General features: G+C 38.6%; 1 protein-coding gene across 6 annotated transcripts in view; it reads right to left on the bottom strand.

Moving 5' to 3' along the window:
- The window catches only part of KDM4C (lysine demethylase 4C), a gene marked incomplete at its 5' end in the record, with an annotated part of 199,862 nt that overhangs the window by 166,580 nt on the left and 14,868 nt on the right, over positions 1-18,414 (bottom strand). For 5 of the 6 annotated variants that reach the window (XM_081176226.1, XM_081176222.1, XM_081176225.1 and 2 more), the window contains 4 exons: positions 3,368-3,417; positions 9,041-9,234; positions 14,261-14,375; positions 15,793-15,968. In XM_081176226.1, coding sequence (XP_081032352.1) covers positions 3,368-3,417; positions 9,041-9,234; positions 14,261-14,375; positions 15,793-15,968 — 535 coding nt within the window. Of the gene's footprint in view, positions 1-3,367; positions 3,456-9,040; positions 9,235-14,260; positions 14,376-15,792; positions 15,969-18,414 lie in introns of those variants that run through there. The other variant, XM_081176227.1, reaches the window with a different exon arrangement.

Below are 18,414 nucleotides of genomic sequence, written 5' to 3'. Positions count from 1 at the left end.
AACTTACCTCAGCAGATAGATTTTGGCTTCACTTTCTTCCAGCCTAAATGTGCACAGTGCAATATGTGGATTGCACTGACCTTAAGAGCTAAGCCACATCCACAGGTCATGAAATTAATACCTATCATAATTTCCCCCTAAAAGTACATCAAGTAACTATATAGAGACACACACACACACATGCACACACAAACACTGGTACCTAGACTTATGAGTGGGCAACCTATAGCCTTTGGCTAATTTCATGCAGGTGACAAAAGGAGGAGACAAAAATAAAAAGGAGGTGGCAGAAAGAAAGGAAAGGTAACGCATCCCTGATTTGTGGACCCCAACACGTTACCCCTGAAAGAATGTGTCCCTCAACAGACAAAAGGTTGCCCCTACCTTAATACAAACACAATCGTATGGCATAAATTGGCAGATCTACAGATTGGAGTTCCATTTCTCAACTATCATTCACTGACTATATATCATAGCATGTATAATAGGAACTTTGTTTCAGTTTCAACTCTGTTGGACCTAACTGAACAACATAAACAAATGCCTCTCATAAAGACATGAATGAGATTACAGGATACAGTATATGAATCTAGATTCAGATAGGTAGCCTTGTTGGTCTGAAGCAGTCGAAGTATATAAAAAAATAAAATTGTCCAGTAGCACCTTAGAAACCAACTAAGTTTGTTCTGGGTATAAGCTTTTGTGTGCATGCACACTTCTTCAGATACACTGAAACAGAAGTCACCAAATCCTTATATATAGTGGGAGGGTGGGGTGGGGTTTTTCTCAGGAGGGTAGTAGGAGATGGGTGATTGATATGAATGCAAGTCATTTATAATTTGTTGCTGTTACTTTTATTTTCCTCTCTATTTTCAAGCCAACATTGTCAAATACCTTAAGAATTCTGTGATGTTATAGAGCAACATAACTAGTTTCAAAATTGCAATAACAGCTCACTTGAGATTTTTATTACATTTGTGTCTGCGTAAAATTGAAAGAACTACATAAATGAGAAAGCACCTGAAGGGCAAAATCAAACTGCTGCCTTTATTAGATGCAAGTCTAATGTCTTTCAGATAAAATATTTGTAGGTGCCATAGTCAATCAAGTTTTCAATGGATTCCAAAGATGAAAGCATTCATGCATAAAAGGCAATGTGATAATTATGATAGGCAGACAAGATAATGGAAAAAATCCTAGCCTTCCTTTAATTTTATGTATCAAGTACAGACTTGACCTAGATAACCTGCAATGCTTCACCACATTTACTGCATTATTTTAGCATTTTAATTATTTAGGAAAATTCAATTAATTCAGTAGGCATCTGGTAAGCAGGACCAACCTTCCTGCATCTCACAGCTTTTTTTAGATGCTGCAATTCTGCACAACACTTTTAATATAAATATGTAATTAAGCCTGAAATCTATTCACTCTGCAAGTTTATTAACCTTTGCTGATTATGCAAATTGTAGCTGTGAGGCTGTCGTGACATTTTCATCATTTTAAAACAGCTTGTTTTAAAAATTCCATTGTAATCTTTATGGACAGTGAGTACAGTATGAAGATCACATACACCTCATCCCCAAATCATGATAGTGACAAAACAAACTTGCCAAAAAAGATAAATAAATGAAAGAAAGATGAAATGAACAATACAGCTGGAAGAACATCAAGGTTTTTGCTTATGCACTAGTAAAACCACCTTCTGTGTTTTAATTCACTGTTCAAGCCTAGGAACACACAACTTATTTAAAAAAGAACATCAAAATTATACTATTTGTTAAGATGACCGGCATTTTTACAAACACACTGGCAGGGGCATGGAGAACGGCACACAGACGACTTTGGATAGGGAGCACAGCTACTCCAATGCTTTAATCAGCATGGCATTTTGAAATCTCAAGGGAGGCTTAACAATGGCTCACGGGACTACTGTTCTGTACAAGAAAAATAATCAATTGTGCATGTATAAAAAGGGCTTTCTGAACCAAAGCCCCAATAATCAAAGATGCATGTTGGAGTCACAAGTGTACCCATAAATTTTAAGCGTCCCTCTCATTAGGCAATAGCGCATATCACATGAGAAGACTTCTATATATGCAATGAAACTTCCCCTTTCCCACCCCAAAACTGCTCTGGGGGGGGGTCCTCAAACATTTGGGGGGAGTCACACAGAGGACAAGAAAATAAAGTCTGATTGCACAAATGGAAACCAATTCCACCCACTGGCAGATATCACTGGATGTCGCCCATCAGTCAAGGTTGTGAAGCTGAGAATTTGTGCTGTAATGGTTTGGTGTTACTCATTTTAATAAATTAGATATATTTTTATGATATATAAATTCATATACAATATGTTCATGTATGTTCTTTCTTCACAAGAGGCCTGTAGGTCCCCAGTAAAGCTTCTCATAATAACCTCAATTTCTTTTCTTTAAAAGCACCTTTATATTTCTACAATACTGCACTGTCCTCAAATGTATACCAGTGATTGCCCCCACTGTAATGGCTGTTCAGTAGTGGAAGGAATGATCGTTTAGCTTAGAAAAGAACAGGCAGTGATAAATTTATTTCTGTGTGAAGGTGCATGGATAAGAGCTCTTTGATTTTCTATATTTAATTAACATGGTGTTCTTACCTTTCCTCCATATTACTGTCTCGCTAGTTTTTTGGGACTGGACTTTACGCTAACAGTAGCCATATTTATTGCTTAACTTTCAGGAAATGAATGTATAAAGTTATTTCTGCTGTATATGTCTCCTCTAATGCTCTTCAACTTTTTGTATTTTTATGCTATAGCGGTATATAACTGTTTAAATGGACAAATAAGAATTACTTCTCCTATCACCATTTCCATACTAAGTTGAGCAGCCGGGAGGAGCAGTTTCTAGGGGATATTACTTGTAGCAGAAGAGCATAGGACTTTATTTCCTCCACCACCAGCCCTGTCCGGTCTCCAGTGCAAAATACTCCGTTTACCCAAAAGCGACTGCAGCAAAAAGGGGACACTGACACTTTATTGTGTAATGTCATGTATAAGGTATTTCTTTGCCCCAAAACTTCAGTCGTGGTATTATTTCCAGCTAAGTATTCTACTGACAAGCATAATATAGATACAATAAGAATTGCAAAGCAGTATACATCCAATTTTAAACTGCTCTAAACTTTATATTAAATATGAATTTAGACAGAAATGACAATATATTGCAAACATAAGGATATAAACATGACTTCTTCAAAATTGTATGATTTCCAAAGACAACAGTCTTTATTTTAAAAAGGAATTAAAGTGGCAACCACAATTATTAGATGCCTTTCTAAAAAGAAGGGACTTTTGAACGGAATGTCTTTGATATATGTATCTTACCTTGAGCTAGTCGTTCAAGTCGTTTTCCATGTTCTGGAGGGATAGCATACCTAAAATTTACATAAAAAGAAAATAGAGAAGAGTTCATAATCACTGTCTACCTGCAAGAGAAATCTGCATAGCTAACATAGCACACACAGAACATTCATTTTATGTATTTTTAAAAACCACCTTTTTTTTTACAAAATAGAATTCGAAACAGCTAACATCAAGTTTTTTTAAAAAAGTAACAAAAAAGTTCTCTGGGTGGCCTACAATAATTAAAACAAAAACCCTGAAAGACAAAGACAAAATCATTAGGAAGTGAGGAAACCCACAATAATCAACTCAAACAGAATTCAGTGCATTCCCCAAAACTAAAAACAGTTGTTGTTTTTTTACAAAAAGCTTACTCAACACAAGTTGTTTGAAACACCTGGTACCAAAAGGACCAGATAAGACTCAATTGGAAGACCTTTCTGTAACCAGGGTGCTACTACTGAAAAGGCCTGGTCCCAGGGTTACACCCACAGCCCTCTGGGAAACATGCTTCTCCTGACTATTAATGTGGGCTTGAAATATAGGGGCTTCTTTTTACTTTTTCTGAGAATTGTTAAAAACTACATGTTGCCATTGACAGGCTAGATGCCACATGTCAGTTTATAGGCAATGCATAATGAGTACTAAAATATCACCAGTGAAAATGTCATTCTTTTCTTGCTTGATATTATTTGAGCTGCTTTTAGTTTCAAATGTTAAGTACCTGCTGAGTGCTAAGCACATCAATAATAACGTTGACACTTAAGATATTTTGCTGTCAGTGGATACCCTTTCAGTGTGGATACACTTTTAGTGGATACACTTCGGATTTATGCTCCCCCCCCTTCTAAATTTTGATATTTAGTTACCAGAACCTGACTTTCTTTATTATTATTAAAACTTTAGTTTGAGAAACCAACCCCGGATAGGCAAGTGATAGGTGATTCATGTTATCAAAAACTTCTCAACAAAGGTTTTTCCATCAAATCTATGGAATCCATTATTTTATAGTGGAAGAATATGAATCAAACTCACGGGCAAGATAAATTCACTTGGTCTCTGTTAATTATGCTAAAAATGCAAGAATTTCCAGTGGGGTAGTTGCCTTTCTTGAAGCAAAAACAGTAAGAGATTTGTGGCACCATAAAGACTAACAACTGTATTATGGCACAACTTTACAGTCAGTTCCATCAAATTCATGCTAGAAATGTAGTTTAAATTGTACAGCATAGCTGTTGAAACTGTGTACATGTCTATTAAAACTGTAATATAAAGTATTTTTTAAAAAAGAGAACGAAGGGGAAAACCATTACCCAAGGATTATTTAAATAACTTAAATAAGAGGGTGTAGTTATTGGTCCTTATATAAATAACACTGAATACAACCTATTCAAGCACCCAATTTCCTCAATACTTTTCAGTTTGCCCCCTTTCAAAGTGCAATTTCCGTACAGAAAACATGGGCCATTAAGATTTAAGTTCACTTATTTGCATATATTATGTACTGTTTGAATATTAAAAGTTCCACTCATTTTAACTGAATTGGATTGCACCCAGAAATGATTGTGTAAGGAAACCACTGTTCCAGATGATTGGAAGCATTGATTGCCTGTATGCGTATGTGTCTACTCCAGAACATTGTTCACCCTAAATTAATGGTAAGGCAATTTACAGAATAGAGAATATACGTCCAAATGGCTCTTAAAAACATTTCTCTTTTTGAACAATATTTTTCATCAAACTTACTTTGCGACTAATGGAACCCATACTTGACCATAAGCTGAAGTAGCAACTCTCACTGGGTGACAAACAGATTGAACGTCTTGTCCTTCATAAGTAACTAATGGACTTTTAGAAAAGCTCAACCAAAAAAGCAAAACAAAAACCTCTTCTAGCTTTAGTACAATATATGAGTTTTCAGATGAAGCATGAAGTCCCAAAGAACATTTCTGTATGTGTGTTCATAAACTGCTTGAGCAAATAATTTGGCTCTTTGGGGTGTTGTTGGAATATACCTTGCATACTATGATTTCTGTAATTTTGTGAACTATTGTGACATAATTTTACAAAGTTCATTTAGTCTCTGCTCTGCTACAGCTGGGTATAAAGTTTGTTGAAAGTAAGCTCATTTCAGTAAACATGTACAGTGGTACCTCGGGTTAAGTACTTAATTCGTTCCAGAGGTCCATTCTTAACCTGAAACTGTACTTAACCTGAAGCACCACTTTAGCTAATGGGGCCTCCTGCTGCCGCCGCACTGCCAGAGCACGATTTCTGTTCTCATCCTGAAGCAAAGTTCTTAACGCGAGGTAATATTTCTGGGTTAGTGGAGTCTGTAACCTGAAGCGAATGTAACCTGAAGCGTATGTAACCCGAGGTACCACTGTAGCTGAATTTGAGGTGTCACTACCATTTATTAAAAGGACCCATGTATCTCTGAGAATAAAAGTGAGTCAACACCAAAATTAAATGCGGCAGTCAGTGAGGCAAGCTAAACTTGCACTTCTGTTCCAACTGATATCAAGAAGCCAATGCAACAGGGATGCCTAGGGAGAATGGGATAAAACATAATCATAACCATGTCTAATCAGAAATCAGCCCCATTGAATTCAATGGGACTTACTCCAAGGTAAGTAAAGTCAGAATTGCAATCTTAATCTTTTTTATTATATGATCAAAGCAATCAGGTTCTAGAAGAAAAGGGGGTATAAATAAAAGGAGGCTACTTCCTGTTTTCATGTGGTTTAAGGCTACTCCAGCTTTTCAAAATGGGTTTCCAAGATCTCTGGTAGGAAAAGGTGCCTTAGAATGTCTGATGTGTATTTATAGGAGTCCTCCGGGTATGTTTAGCCTCCAATTTTTATTGCTGCAAAACTATGGGAAATAAACAACCCCTCAGATCACTAAGTGACCTCTAGGACTATTCAAGCATAGTATTTCTTTACCAAATACTCAGGATTGTAATCCTATACCATTTAGGCACTTTTCAAATGTTATAGTACAACTGCAGGGATAAATCCACAGCATAGTGTTTCCCACGTTTCCAACGTAACATTTAAACTTCATTTTTATTCTTAGATATTAGTTTAATGCACAGGAATAAAATAAATCTGAAATCCGTTTTAGCAACATGATAATAAAACATATCGTTTCCACATTAAATTATATGAATATTGTATTTATTGTATCATATTTTGACTACCGTTGAATAAACTTGATGTTTAAATTTGAGCTACCTACTTTTAAAATGTTCAGCTGCATTATCTGAAAAGGGTCTTTTCTTTACTGGAGTTACAATACAATTCAGTTTATAAAAATCAATCATTTCAAATCAATGCATACAATTAAAAATGAAAACCCCAAACATATTTTACACCAATGATGTGAACCTAGAATGCTGTACATCATTACTGTCAGGAAAATAATAGCTTTTTTGCCCATTTAAATGAAAGCAATTAGCCTTGAAATAGAAACTGGTCAACACACTAGTAGTTCTGCAAGGAAGAAGTGCTACATATTTGTTTAGTGCTTGGTGCTTCATTCTCATCTAAATGCAACTGAAAGGGAAGTATTGGTAGAGCAAGGTCACACAACTTTGGCACTGATACAATTTCAAAAAGGAATCTAAAGCACGATGCCATTAATATCAATACCACTGCATTACAATATTCAGCTTCCTTTACACAGAATGCAGAAACTATTTTTATTCCCAGATTCAAATATTTGACCTTGGAAATAAATCCCAAGCTTTTGACTGTAACTTACTTCCCAGAAAGCTTACTGTGGTGCCTTTAGCGATACTAGATATATACTTAAATAAAAACGTACAGGGTGCTATTGAAGTAAGTTTTATGCAGACCCACTGAAATTAATGGACCTAACTTAGCCATGTTTACTAATTTTAGTGGGGCTGCATGGAGTAAGACAGTGGAATATCATCTGCAGCTCTCTGAGTTTCACTGGAGAAACATGGCCAAACATGTGTAACCATGTTGCGTACTTGCAACGTCATTTTAGTTCTCATGCGTTCATTTATATGGGCTCTCTGGCACACACAGCCTCACAGCTGATTACTGTTGTGATACTGCAGCTTCCTAATTTATCTGTATCCCCTTCTACCATCTGATTGCCCATTGTGTCCCTAGACCTTTGTTACCAACAACTTAATGCCTTGGCAGGAGCTAAGCATTCTGTGATATCACAGGAACCAGCCAATGACAGCAGGGGGAGCAGCTTTTAAAAAAAATTAAAAAATATCTGTAAGACTTATAGCCTGCATTCAGGCCTCTTAATTTGCATATCACTGATCTATTGGATTCTGCCTTTAAAAAGAAGTTTTTCTGACGTTTAAGGGAAGGATTGGAAGCCACTGGGGAAGAGCTGCAGTTCAGTGGTAGAGCATCTGCTTTGCGTGCAGAAGGTCCCAGGTTCAATCCTCAATATCTCCAGGTAGAGTTAAGAGAGACTCCCACCTGAAACCCTGAGAGGCGCTGCCAGATGACCTAATAGTATAAGGCAGCTCACTATGTTACTATAGCTCTGCAGACATTACTACAGTGGTACCTCAGATTAAGTACTTTGCAATGAACTACAAACACCAACGATGCAGTCCTGTAAACGGGTATCTGCATTTCTACCCAACTGCAATATGTGATTAATTATGTGCACATAACTGCAACACATACAAATTGTCTCCTTTTAGATACGTTAAACTGATCGTAACAGATGTGACATATATTGTTCTCTGTTTCGGTCCTTTCCATTAAAAGTCACCACCTTTTGGTTCACTCAGTTCATCAGTATATGTTGTATAATCTATAGTTAACATAGATTTATGGCTAGAGACCAGAGCAAGTATTCCTCGCACACTGCACAGACATAGGGGCAACCCAGCCAGATGGGCGGGGTATAAATAATAAAATTACTATTATTTGCATTAATGTTAAGACTGGACCAGCACCACATTATCACCATGCAGCTTTATCTGTAAGCTACTGCTTACAGCGCTGAGGGCCTTCTGGCGGTTCCCTCACTGCAAGATGTAAGGTTACAGGGAACCAGGCAGAGGGCCTTCTCGGTAGTGGCGCCTGCCCTGTGGAACGCCCTCCCATCAGATATCCAGGAAATACAGTGGTACCTTGGGTTAAGTACTTAATTCGTTCCAGAGGTCCGTACTTAACCTGAAACTGTTCTTAACCTGAAGCACCACTTTAGCTAATGGGGCCCACTGCTGCTGCCGTGCCGCCGGAGCATGATTTCTGTTCTCATCCTGAAGCAAAGTTCTTAACCTGAAGCACTATTTCTGGGTTAGCGGAGTCTGTAACCTGAAGCGTATGTAACCTGAAGCGTATGTAACCTGAGGTACCACTGTAGTCTGAAATTCCCATCATCCCTGACTACTGACCATGCTGGCTAGGACTGATGGGAGGTGGAGTCCAACAACATCTGAAGGGCCACAACTTGCCCAGCTCTACTTTAATGTATTCTTCTTTCCTCGCAAATCTCAAACTCCAGATGTTTTACACATTTCCGACTGGGCTGGATCCTTCTGTTATTCACATACAGTGCCCTGAAACAAATGCCTGCTTTTCTCCTTTAACCTTCAGAAACCAATAAACATTTTGGAAAATTGATTTTCCTAAAGAGTTAACTTGCCATGATTTCGGTTCCCCAAAGTGGAGGTAATTAATGCTGTAGAGATCCATATCTTCAGTATGCCATGCAAATGTTGTCTTCCACATGCCAAAATACAGATATGGGGTGTTGACTCCCTCAATTGAGATTCCGCAGTCTTCTTCTACGACATCCAGTATAGTATTAAGATGAGCGATATTCCATTCGTTAACATTCTGAAAGGAATATATGGGGACACAACTGATCAATGTCAAAAGAGATAAAAAAGGGGGGGAAGATATGAACAAAAGCAAACTTGCACCATCAGCTTTTCACTGAGAGGGCAAAATTCAAGACAAAAGAGAGCTGTCCCACAGGACTTGAGGATGACTATTTGTATATAGGACAAAGGATGGCTTCAGATACATGTTAAAAACAAAATCAGTCTCTTAGCAGCAGTTACTATTTCAACATTAGTAGGACTGTCATTTCAGTATTGTATCTCTTGAACTAGGTATACTTTTAAACAAAAAACATAACAGGAATAGGAGTTAAGTACTGTACTGTAGTGGCCAATTATGAAATAAGGTGCAAATGCAATAGCTCCTTAAACTTTCTACCTTTTTTGTAGCAGAAAACACACACAAATATGTTGCACTAGACTAGACAAAACCTAAGAAAAATATGTCTGTTATTAAGAACTCCATAGTTCAGCTTTCTTTGTAGAACTCCACAATTTGTTCTAAATGACAGCTACTACCTTAGGATATTTCCAAGTGTACAGAAGAAGACTTCATCAGTAAACAAAACAGACAGTTATATCCATGAAATACAATGCTATCAGTGCTTTCAAGAAGTGCAGTTATTACCACAGTAAATCATGAAAGAAAGGTTTGCTTTGATTTTGCAGCTTTCTAGAAATAAAAGCATGAGTTTATACCCTATCTTTAATCCTCTGTTTAAGATTTTACTACTACACTTTTCCCCATTCCTCACCCACCCCCGTAAAATACTAGATAACTATTGATAAACCTATTTTCTATAAATATATTAACTCTGATATCAAAATATCACTAAATTTAGGGGTCGTATACCTCTGACTACCAGACACCGAAGGCAATTACTGGGACGGACAATCTTCATCATGCCCTGTGAACTACCTTGGTGGTTGTTGAGGAGCTTAATAACAATAATAATTCAGCAGGCACACTTTTAGCTTTGCTCTGCAGGTAACTTGCAACAATTACATGCTCTTTGTAAGCAGTACAGAGGAAGCAAGACTTAGCATAGACTGCTTGCAGTCATTGGGTTGTACCCAGTGCCAGTCATACTCAGAGTGGCCACAATGAAATGAATGGAACTATGATCCATTAATTTCACTGGGTCTATTCAGAGAATAACTTAATTGGATACATGCCACTGAGACATCTTACTTCATGGGACTGAGAAGTGCAAAACTACACATGTATTCTAAATGAAACTTTAAATGAAAGCACGGGCCTCAATTCAGTTTGATTTACCTGGGCAAACAAAAATTGCCTTCCTACTTGCACTCCCTCCACCCTCATTTCTCATATGAGGCACCTCTGAAACTCAAGTCCAAAACAGTATGAACTTAGAATCCCTTAACTTGATTGGCACATGAGATTCACGGTTGCCCCAAGACTGTCCACGTAAAACTGCTGCAGGAAACTTGGGAATATTGCAACCTGTTAGTTAGCATGCTACCTGTTCTGAAGCTTCTCCCCCCCCCCCCCCCGGCCTCAGTTATTTGTCTCAGATGCCTGTCCCCTGAAGCAAAGTCCACCTCCCCACCCACCTTGAGACCATGCTGTTCAATCTCTCTCCAACAGGCTGTTCCACAGTTCAGTCTCTGATTCTCCTCAAAGGCCTGCTAACATTTGTTCAGTCTTGTACATCCATATGAGTAGACTGCTGCAGCCCATCTAGACCCTAAGCCTTGCTTCCTCTACGCTGTTTCTTAGCCTCCTTTCAATCTTTGTTATTTTATTCAGGTGAGTTAGGAACCTTGAGTTCCCTTAAATGAAATAATCAATTTTTGGACCTATATTGAGAGGGCTCTAAGGAATCAAATTTGCTTGCTTCAACAACCCACGACAATCATAGTTTTTTCCCTGCAGCGAGGAGCAGCAACCCAAAATCCATTCCCCGTTGAGCTGGGAACTTTGGTCTAATGACAACTGCACACCCTCAGGTCACGGTGAAAGTTAGGAATCCTGTGCCCAACCTTCTCCTCTGGTTAGAACAGGCTATTACTGGCATTTCAATATCTCCACTTCTCCCTAACTCCTCCATTTATTAAATCTCATTATCCTTCTGCCCTTGCATGGCTCAAATATATCTAATTTCATTCAAGCATTCCCCTGGAGCATCTAGCCCTGCAGTTCTGCCTTCCGGATCGCTAGTGCCAGTCCCTGCTCTTTATACAGCAACAATTAGACCCTCTGCTTTCACCTACCTTTGTTTCTATGATATTAACAAGTGTGAACTATTTACCCAAACATGAGTTTGGGTAGCCTAGGTACAATCATGCTCTAACCAACCATTTTACTTTTCAGTCATTCAAGCCACAAAGCTATTTTACTCTTAAATGCCATTTTAGTGCTGAAATTAACCAAACTTTTTTTTTCCTCTTTGGAGCCAAAATTGGGACTCAGTGGTTCTTCCTAATTCCTCCAATGAATTAAAGTGACTGATGATGCAGTGCAATGGGTGTGCAACGACTCTGGATAAAAGATCCCAAAATATCAAGCCTCCAAGGTTGCACATGTAGACATGGATGTTCATGTACAACGTGCGGTTTAGAAACATGTGACGCCTTGGTTACAGCACACTGTTGAAACTGAGTACTAGAAAAGACAGATCTTTTCTATACAAACGTTCAAACTAGGAAATGGTATATGTTTCCTGGACACTAGTGGCTAACAACTGGTGCAAGCTTCCATAAATCCAAGTGGGCTTTGAAGTTGTGTTACTCCAACAGCAGTTTCCTATGACACCTGGGAAACCATTTTAAAAAGCAGAATCCTGTATTATATATGGCACAGGGCTCGGCTCTCCAAAGCAAAATGTAAAAAAATCCTCTGGATGATTCCAAATAGCTCCTTGACTCACTGACTTTATTAACAGAGGGGTTGTTTTCTACAGATTTTGCACTGATTTTAATGCCACTCAAGTTTAAAGAATTCAGACATTTTTATCATGCATAATATGCAGCATCACAATGGAATGACTGGTTGGAATTTTGGAATATTCTGGTTGGATTTTTTTTAAAGGAAGCATTATGGAATAAAAGCCATAATATAATGTTGAAACTACATTGCTTCCATTAGGTCTTCTGCATTGCTTTTACTTTTGATAACACAATTCAAATGTTTCATTTATCACATATGGCTTCTCATGAGGAAATAATTACACCAAGCACTTTTGCTCCTTCCATTGCCTCATTTCTAGACAGATTGTATTTTATCCATCCTTATTGAATACATGAAAATCCCTAATTTGAATAAATATGAGAGATTTAGATTCTAAATTGAGAGATTTCACTAACAGCACAACACACATGAAAATGTTTTCTTGTGCAAGGCCGCCACCTGGTGGCTGAAGAAAATATACGTACTGTATATCAATTGTTCCCTCCTAAAGATGCATAAATATCAAGACTTCTCTAACAACTTTTCCCTTTGCATTCCTTTGCATGTTAGAAATGTACCTAACCTCCATTTAACCCAGCACCACTTCTGTGTTTTATTTTTATACCCTTCCAAACGTTTCCTTCAACTTCTTTGCTTTCTGTCACCATTTTCCCTGCCTAAGTTTTCATTATGTACAGTCATACCTCATGTTACATTTGCTTCAAGTTGAGCGTTTTCAGGTTGCGTACCACGGCGACTCGGAAGTACCAGAATGGGTTACTTCCAGGTTTTGCTGCTTGCGCATGCACAGACGTGCAAAATAATGTCACGTGCATGCGCAGAAGCGGCAAATTGTGACCCGCGCAGGCGCGGACGCGGGTTGCGTTCTTTTCAGCTTGCGAATGGGCCTCCGGAACGGATCCCGTTTACAACCAGAGGTACCACTGTATTATTCTTGGGGGTGTCTCATGCTTCCTTTGAAACATGTTATATTGATGCTTATTAAGAGTGGAAACAGGAAATAAATTATGTAGCTCCTTCAGATATGCAGGAGAGGAGACATAAAGATAATTGTACTCCACTAAATTCCCAAAGGCTTTACAACTTTATAGTATCAGTGGTTGCCAAATCAATATACCTCTATTAAAAGCTTTTCTCCACCATTTGGGATAGCTGGCCCAATTGCATTATTGGCCTTCTTGCATTAAAATGCCCAAATGCAGGGCACAGGACAAGAGTTCAAATACTGCCATTTCCCTTCCCTCTGGCTGTGAGTTGTATCACACGTGTCTTCTTTCTAAGCCACCAGAAGAGGAAGAGAGCTTGGTACTCAAACAACTTGTAACCCAAACACTGCAAAACCCAGAAGTAAGTGTTCTGATCTGTGAACTTTTTTCAGAAGCCAAATGTGCTGTTTTGAGTGTTACGCTTCCGATTTGAATGCTACACTTACGTTTTGAGTGTTACACTGAGGTCTGTCTGCTCTTGCTATTTATTTTTTGTTTTTTTGACTGTGTGGAACCCAGTTCAGCTACTGATCGATTGGTTGTGTGACTGCAGTACATTGTTTATTGCTTTCATTTTATGGATCAATGGTCTCGTTAGATAGTAAAATTCATGTTAAATTGCTGTTTTAGGGGTTGTTCTTAAAAGTCTGGAACGGGTTAATCTGTTTGCATTACTTTCTATGGGAAATCACACCTTGGTTTTGGAACCGATTTCCAGAATGGATTAGGTTTGAGAACCAAGGTACAACTCTAAACTACTATTGGGACAATTCTATGTACTCATACATAGAAAAAAGCTCTAATTTATTTTTACTTATTAAATTTGCATGCTGCCCGTCATCTCAAGATCTCAGGGCAGTTTCACAACATAAAAATATTGTGTTCAGTGGGCCATACTCTCAGGTGGTGTGTAGACTGCAGCCTTTGCATGTCACGCCCACCTTCACCAAACATTCATAAGAATGGGGAAACTGCAAACTCATCATACAATGTGCACATGCACTGAAATAAATGGAAATCAGATAATAGTCAAACTATGGGTCTTTTTTTAACGATGCAACTTCAGCTAAATTTTAAAGATGACTGAACAGAGAGCCTACTTCATTATATATGCTTCCGTTAATATCAGCTCCATAGATCGGTGCCACAAAAGTTAGATTTTTCCAGTATTTGCGCTCCAAGTCTTCATAGTCTAAATGTCTTGGGGTACAATATCTGTAAAGGCAGGAGAAGAAAGGAATTAGTTACAAAAGGTCAGCAGTTATAAATTTGTTGTGTGTCTTGTAAAACTTGTGTGATTATTATTATCGGGGTGACATGTTATCACACCTGAAGTGAACAAGGAACTTTAGATATTATTTATGGGGAGGGGAGTCTTCCTGCAAAGTTTATCTATTGTACTGAAAGTCCCAAGAATCTGGCGCTATTACCAACTAATATCAACAACTGGCTGAACTCTCCAAGCCAACGAATTGTGCTAGGTGACTTGGTGTTTTCCTTTTCCTATCCCTCAACCGCACTATGCCAACGCAGATAGATAATTTTGAAGCACCTCTAGCTAAAGTACATAAATAAAAACCAGAGTGCAAAAAAATAGCATAGAAATGGTTCGTAAGCATTCATCTATTTGTCTCATTCCATTTACATTGTGTTGTACCATAGGCATTTTGAGCAAATTCATTTTTCCAAGCCTATCTCAAATGCATATGCCATTTCCTATAATCTATGCAGTCTCGTTTAATGCCATAGTTCTTCTCTGACTGTTTTTAGTGGGCTTATTTTGCATATCACAAATGTAGAAAACCAAATACAAGAGTTAGATATGAGATACTATATATGAACCATAACCAAATATTGGAATTTTTGGAATAAAAGTAATTCTTGCAACACTCTTAAAAGTAACATTAAGATAATTCATATTTCACTTGACTTAACTAGAGTTGCTAGCTTTGCTTTGCCGAAAGGTCTTTTGTCTGGCAACTCAACAGTCCTCCAGCAAATGCAGTAGGTTTTTCCTTTCCTTCTGCAACCCGCTGCATCCCTCCACCTGCTCCAAAAGATTTCCCCAACCATCCAGGCTAGATTTTGGGGAAACACCAGGCACTGCAAGTAGGAGGAGAGGATGTCCAATTGTGCAAGCAGGCTGACAACATTCACTGCTTCTAAATTGAAATCAAAATACTGCTATCAGCTTATTTTCTAATAGTTTTAGGCAGCCTCCTACCAAAGAACCAATAATATAAAAGGTATATCAATATAGTTTCTAAAGTGAAACTTTCCCTATCTCCAAAAGCTGTGTGACCTTGAGAATAGAAACTGTCTGCAGAACAGCCTGTGTGGAGGGTTTGCAGAAAAAGTGGAAGGGTAAAAATTAGAGGAATGTGTTTTTATTAGCCCTTAGAAGCCATGTATTAAGGAATTTTATTGAATTCTATTGGGGGGAAATGCACACATGAGCATAAGTGTGCATTTGCATGCATTCTTAAACTATAGCTTTTATTTAGAAACCATAAACTGCAATCTATAGATTACCTACAGTATACATGACTTAATTACTCTAAAATAAAACTGTAACTTAAGCGTGCAGCCACATAATCTCCACCTTGTGGTGGCGCCGAATGACTATACCTACTTGTCACTGTTGGCAAGTTGCCGAAAATCCTTCACAGTCATTGGCTTTTTCTGAATGTTGTACTGAGTGAAGAGCCCTGATTGCCCGGTAACCATCTGTTGAATTGGAGCTGGTATAATCAGAGAATCAATGTCATCATAGCATTTTCTTGGCTTCCACTCCTTGGGGGGAATCACCTAGAAATTTAGAGCAACAGCATATTAACAGGAGCCAGTGTAACTTAAAAGAAGGTTTAAAAGGATGAAAACAAAGAGTTGCATTTAATGAAATTCTATATAAGGAAAGCCAGCAGTATTATCTGGAAAACTCAACATTCATGTAAAGCCAGTAGATTTGGTGGCCTAATGGCAGATATTAGTTGTCAGAATGCTGCTTACCAGTGGAAATTTCTATTTGTTTTCTTTGAACAGCAGCCCCCTGCTCTATAGTATCAGTGTCAAAGCTTCTTGCTATATCTCAAGGGGGAGTCAAAAGCTTTGATAAATGTGCATTATTTGGTCCATAATAAGGGCAGATAACCTTTTCCAAATATTGCTGGACTATAATTTCCGGGATCTCTGACTACTGACCATGGGATTGATGGGAGTTGGGACTCCAACAAGATATGGAGGGGCACAGATTAGATACCCCTGGCGTGCAGCCATAGTGCCCAATGTTTTAACAGAGAGAATATTTGATCCTGGATTTTAATTTCTGAAAAATGTGTTACATTGTGTTAAATATTATCTTATGCATGATAGAAAAAGAAGGTGAAAATAACAGTGGCATAATAGCCACAGGCTAATATTTGTGTTAACTCCAAATTATGAATAAAGGCCAACCTATGCTAACTCTGAAGGGTTGCGGGTGGCGCTGTGGGTTAAACCACAGAGCCTAGGACTTGCCAATCAGAAGGTCAGCGGTTCAAATCCCCGCGATGGGGTGAGCTCCCGTTGCTCAGTCCCTGCTCCTGCCAACCTAGCAGTTCAAAAGCATGTCAAAGTTGCAAGTAGATAAATAGGTACCACTCCGGCAGGAAGGTAAACAGCATTTCTGTGCGCTGCTCTGGTTCGCCAAAAGCGGCTTAGTCATGCTGGCCACATGACCCGGAAGCTGTACCTTCCTCGGCCAATAAAGCGAGATGAGCTCCGCAATCCCAGAGTCAGTCACGACTGGACCTAATGATCAGGGGTCCCTTTACCTTTATGCTAACTGTTTTATAAAAGAACTGTCAGGCATTCTATATTGCATTTTGTTTGTGGCAGTGAATATGAAACTAATTGGCTAAGATGCCATAATGGCACAAAACATTCACAAGTGTTCCAAGTACTCTGGGGACAAAAGAACTTGGAACACTTGCAGATCAATTTCTGTAAAGGAAGGAAAAGTTGTCAGTTTGCAAGGAATTAAAAACCCCACATGGGGCTCTTGGGACAAGAATAGCTTTTCTGACAGCCAGAGGATTGGAAAGAGATCCTAGGACAAATTAAAGGGCAGGAATTCAGAGACGAGGTAAAGGAGGTGTGAGAATATTTTTAGGTAAAGAACTGCATTACTTAAGTGAAAAGATGCCAGGGACTACTTTCTAGTAGTGGACAGGGCCAGACCCACACACAATCACAATTCAAGTGAACTGTATTGTGTTTTACATGAGTTTTGAATTATCTTCCATGTATCAGCTAATTGTCATTTGGACTAGAAGCTGTTGGCCCCAGTGCTTCCCTTCACCAAAACAAGTGATTTAGCAGAACAATTTATGGCTTAATTCTTTAATAATATGTTGCCTTTTGCTTTTTGTCTGGTTTAATTTATCTGCCTTGCTTTCATACATGGTTGTAGTGAGCACAGGGATTTGTATTTTAATTGTAACTTGCTCAGGAATATTTTAAAGAAATCAACGGTGTGTTTTATACATGTGACTTAACTTTGCAAATTACAACGGCTCTCAACTAGTGGAACTTTAATTTCTTCTTGCGACACAACTGTAGTCTGGATTGTGTAAGGATTGTGTTTGTTGGCCTAGGTTCATGGACAGATACACTGCTTGATAGAAGGATACTTGTAAGCATGTGGACAAATTGTATACTTTAACAGCGTTTTTCCCCCTGCTAGCCCAACCCTCCACGTGCACAGGCCTACAGTCTTGGAAGTTTGTGCCCTGTGCCAAGTGAGTCCTGACTCTTGACATGCTGAAGATCACTGGTCTACAAAATTTAGATAAGGTTTTCCATATTCTGGGGCTCTGGACCTAGACCAAAGTAGTCTACACCACGGAACTAAGTTTGAACACACTTGAACAGTGCCTTGAGGGATGCTGGCATATGGTCACAAGTTTTCTTTTGTTGACAAAAAGCCTGAATTTCTTCAGGGGTGGACTTTGGTAATATGGTGCCCTGAGCAAAGGCAAAATATGGTGCCCCTGCCCAAGTATTTATTTTCACAATAATTCCTTTAGGTACAGTTTACCCATATTTTTACCTGTACATTATCTCTACAAATAAAGGTATGATGATGCACCCCCTTGGCTCAGCACCCTGGGGGGGGGGACTGCTCGCACCACCCTAAATCCATCATTGATTTATTTTCTAGATAGACATTAATACACTGAAGGTCTTTTTAAAGTGCTTTCAGACTGGATTGTCT

The sequence above is a fragment of the Podarcis bocagei genome, assembly GCF_964188305.1.
Source record: "Podarcis bocagei genome assembly, chromosome: 17".
NCBI lineage: Eukaryota > Metazoa > Chordata > Lepidosauria > Squamata > Lacertidae > Podarcis > Podarcis bocagei.
Note: the sequence above shows the minus strand (reverse complement) of the source record. Positions and strands in the feature narration are given on the sequence as shown.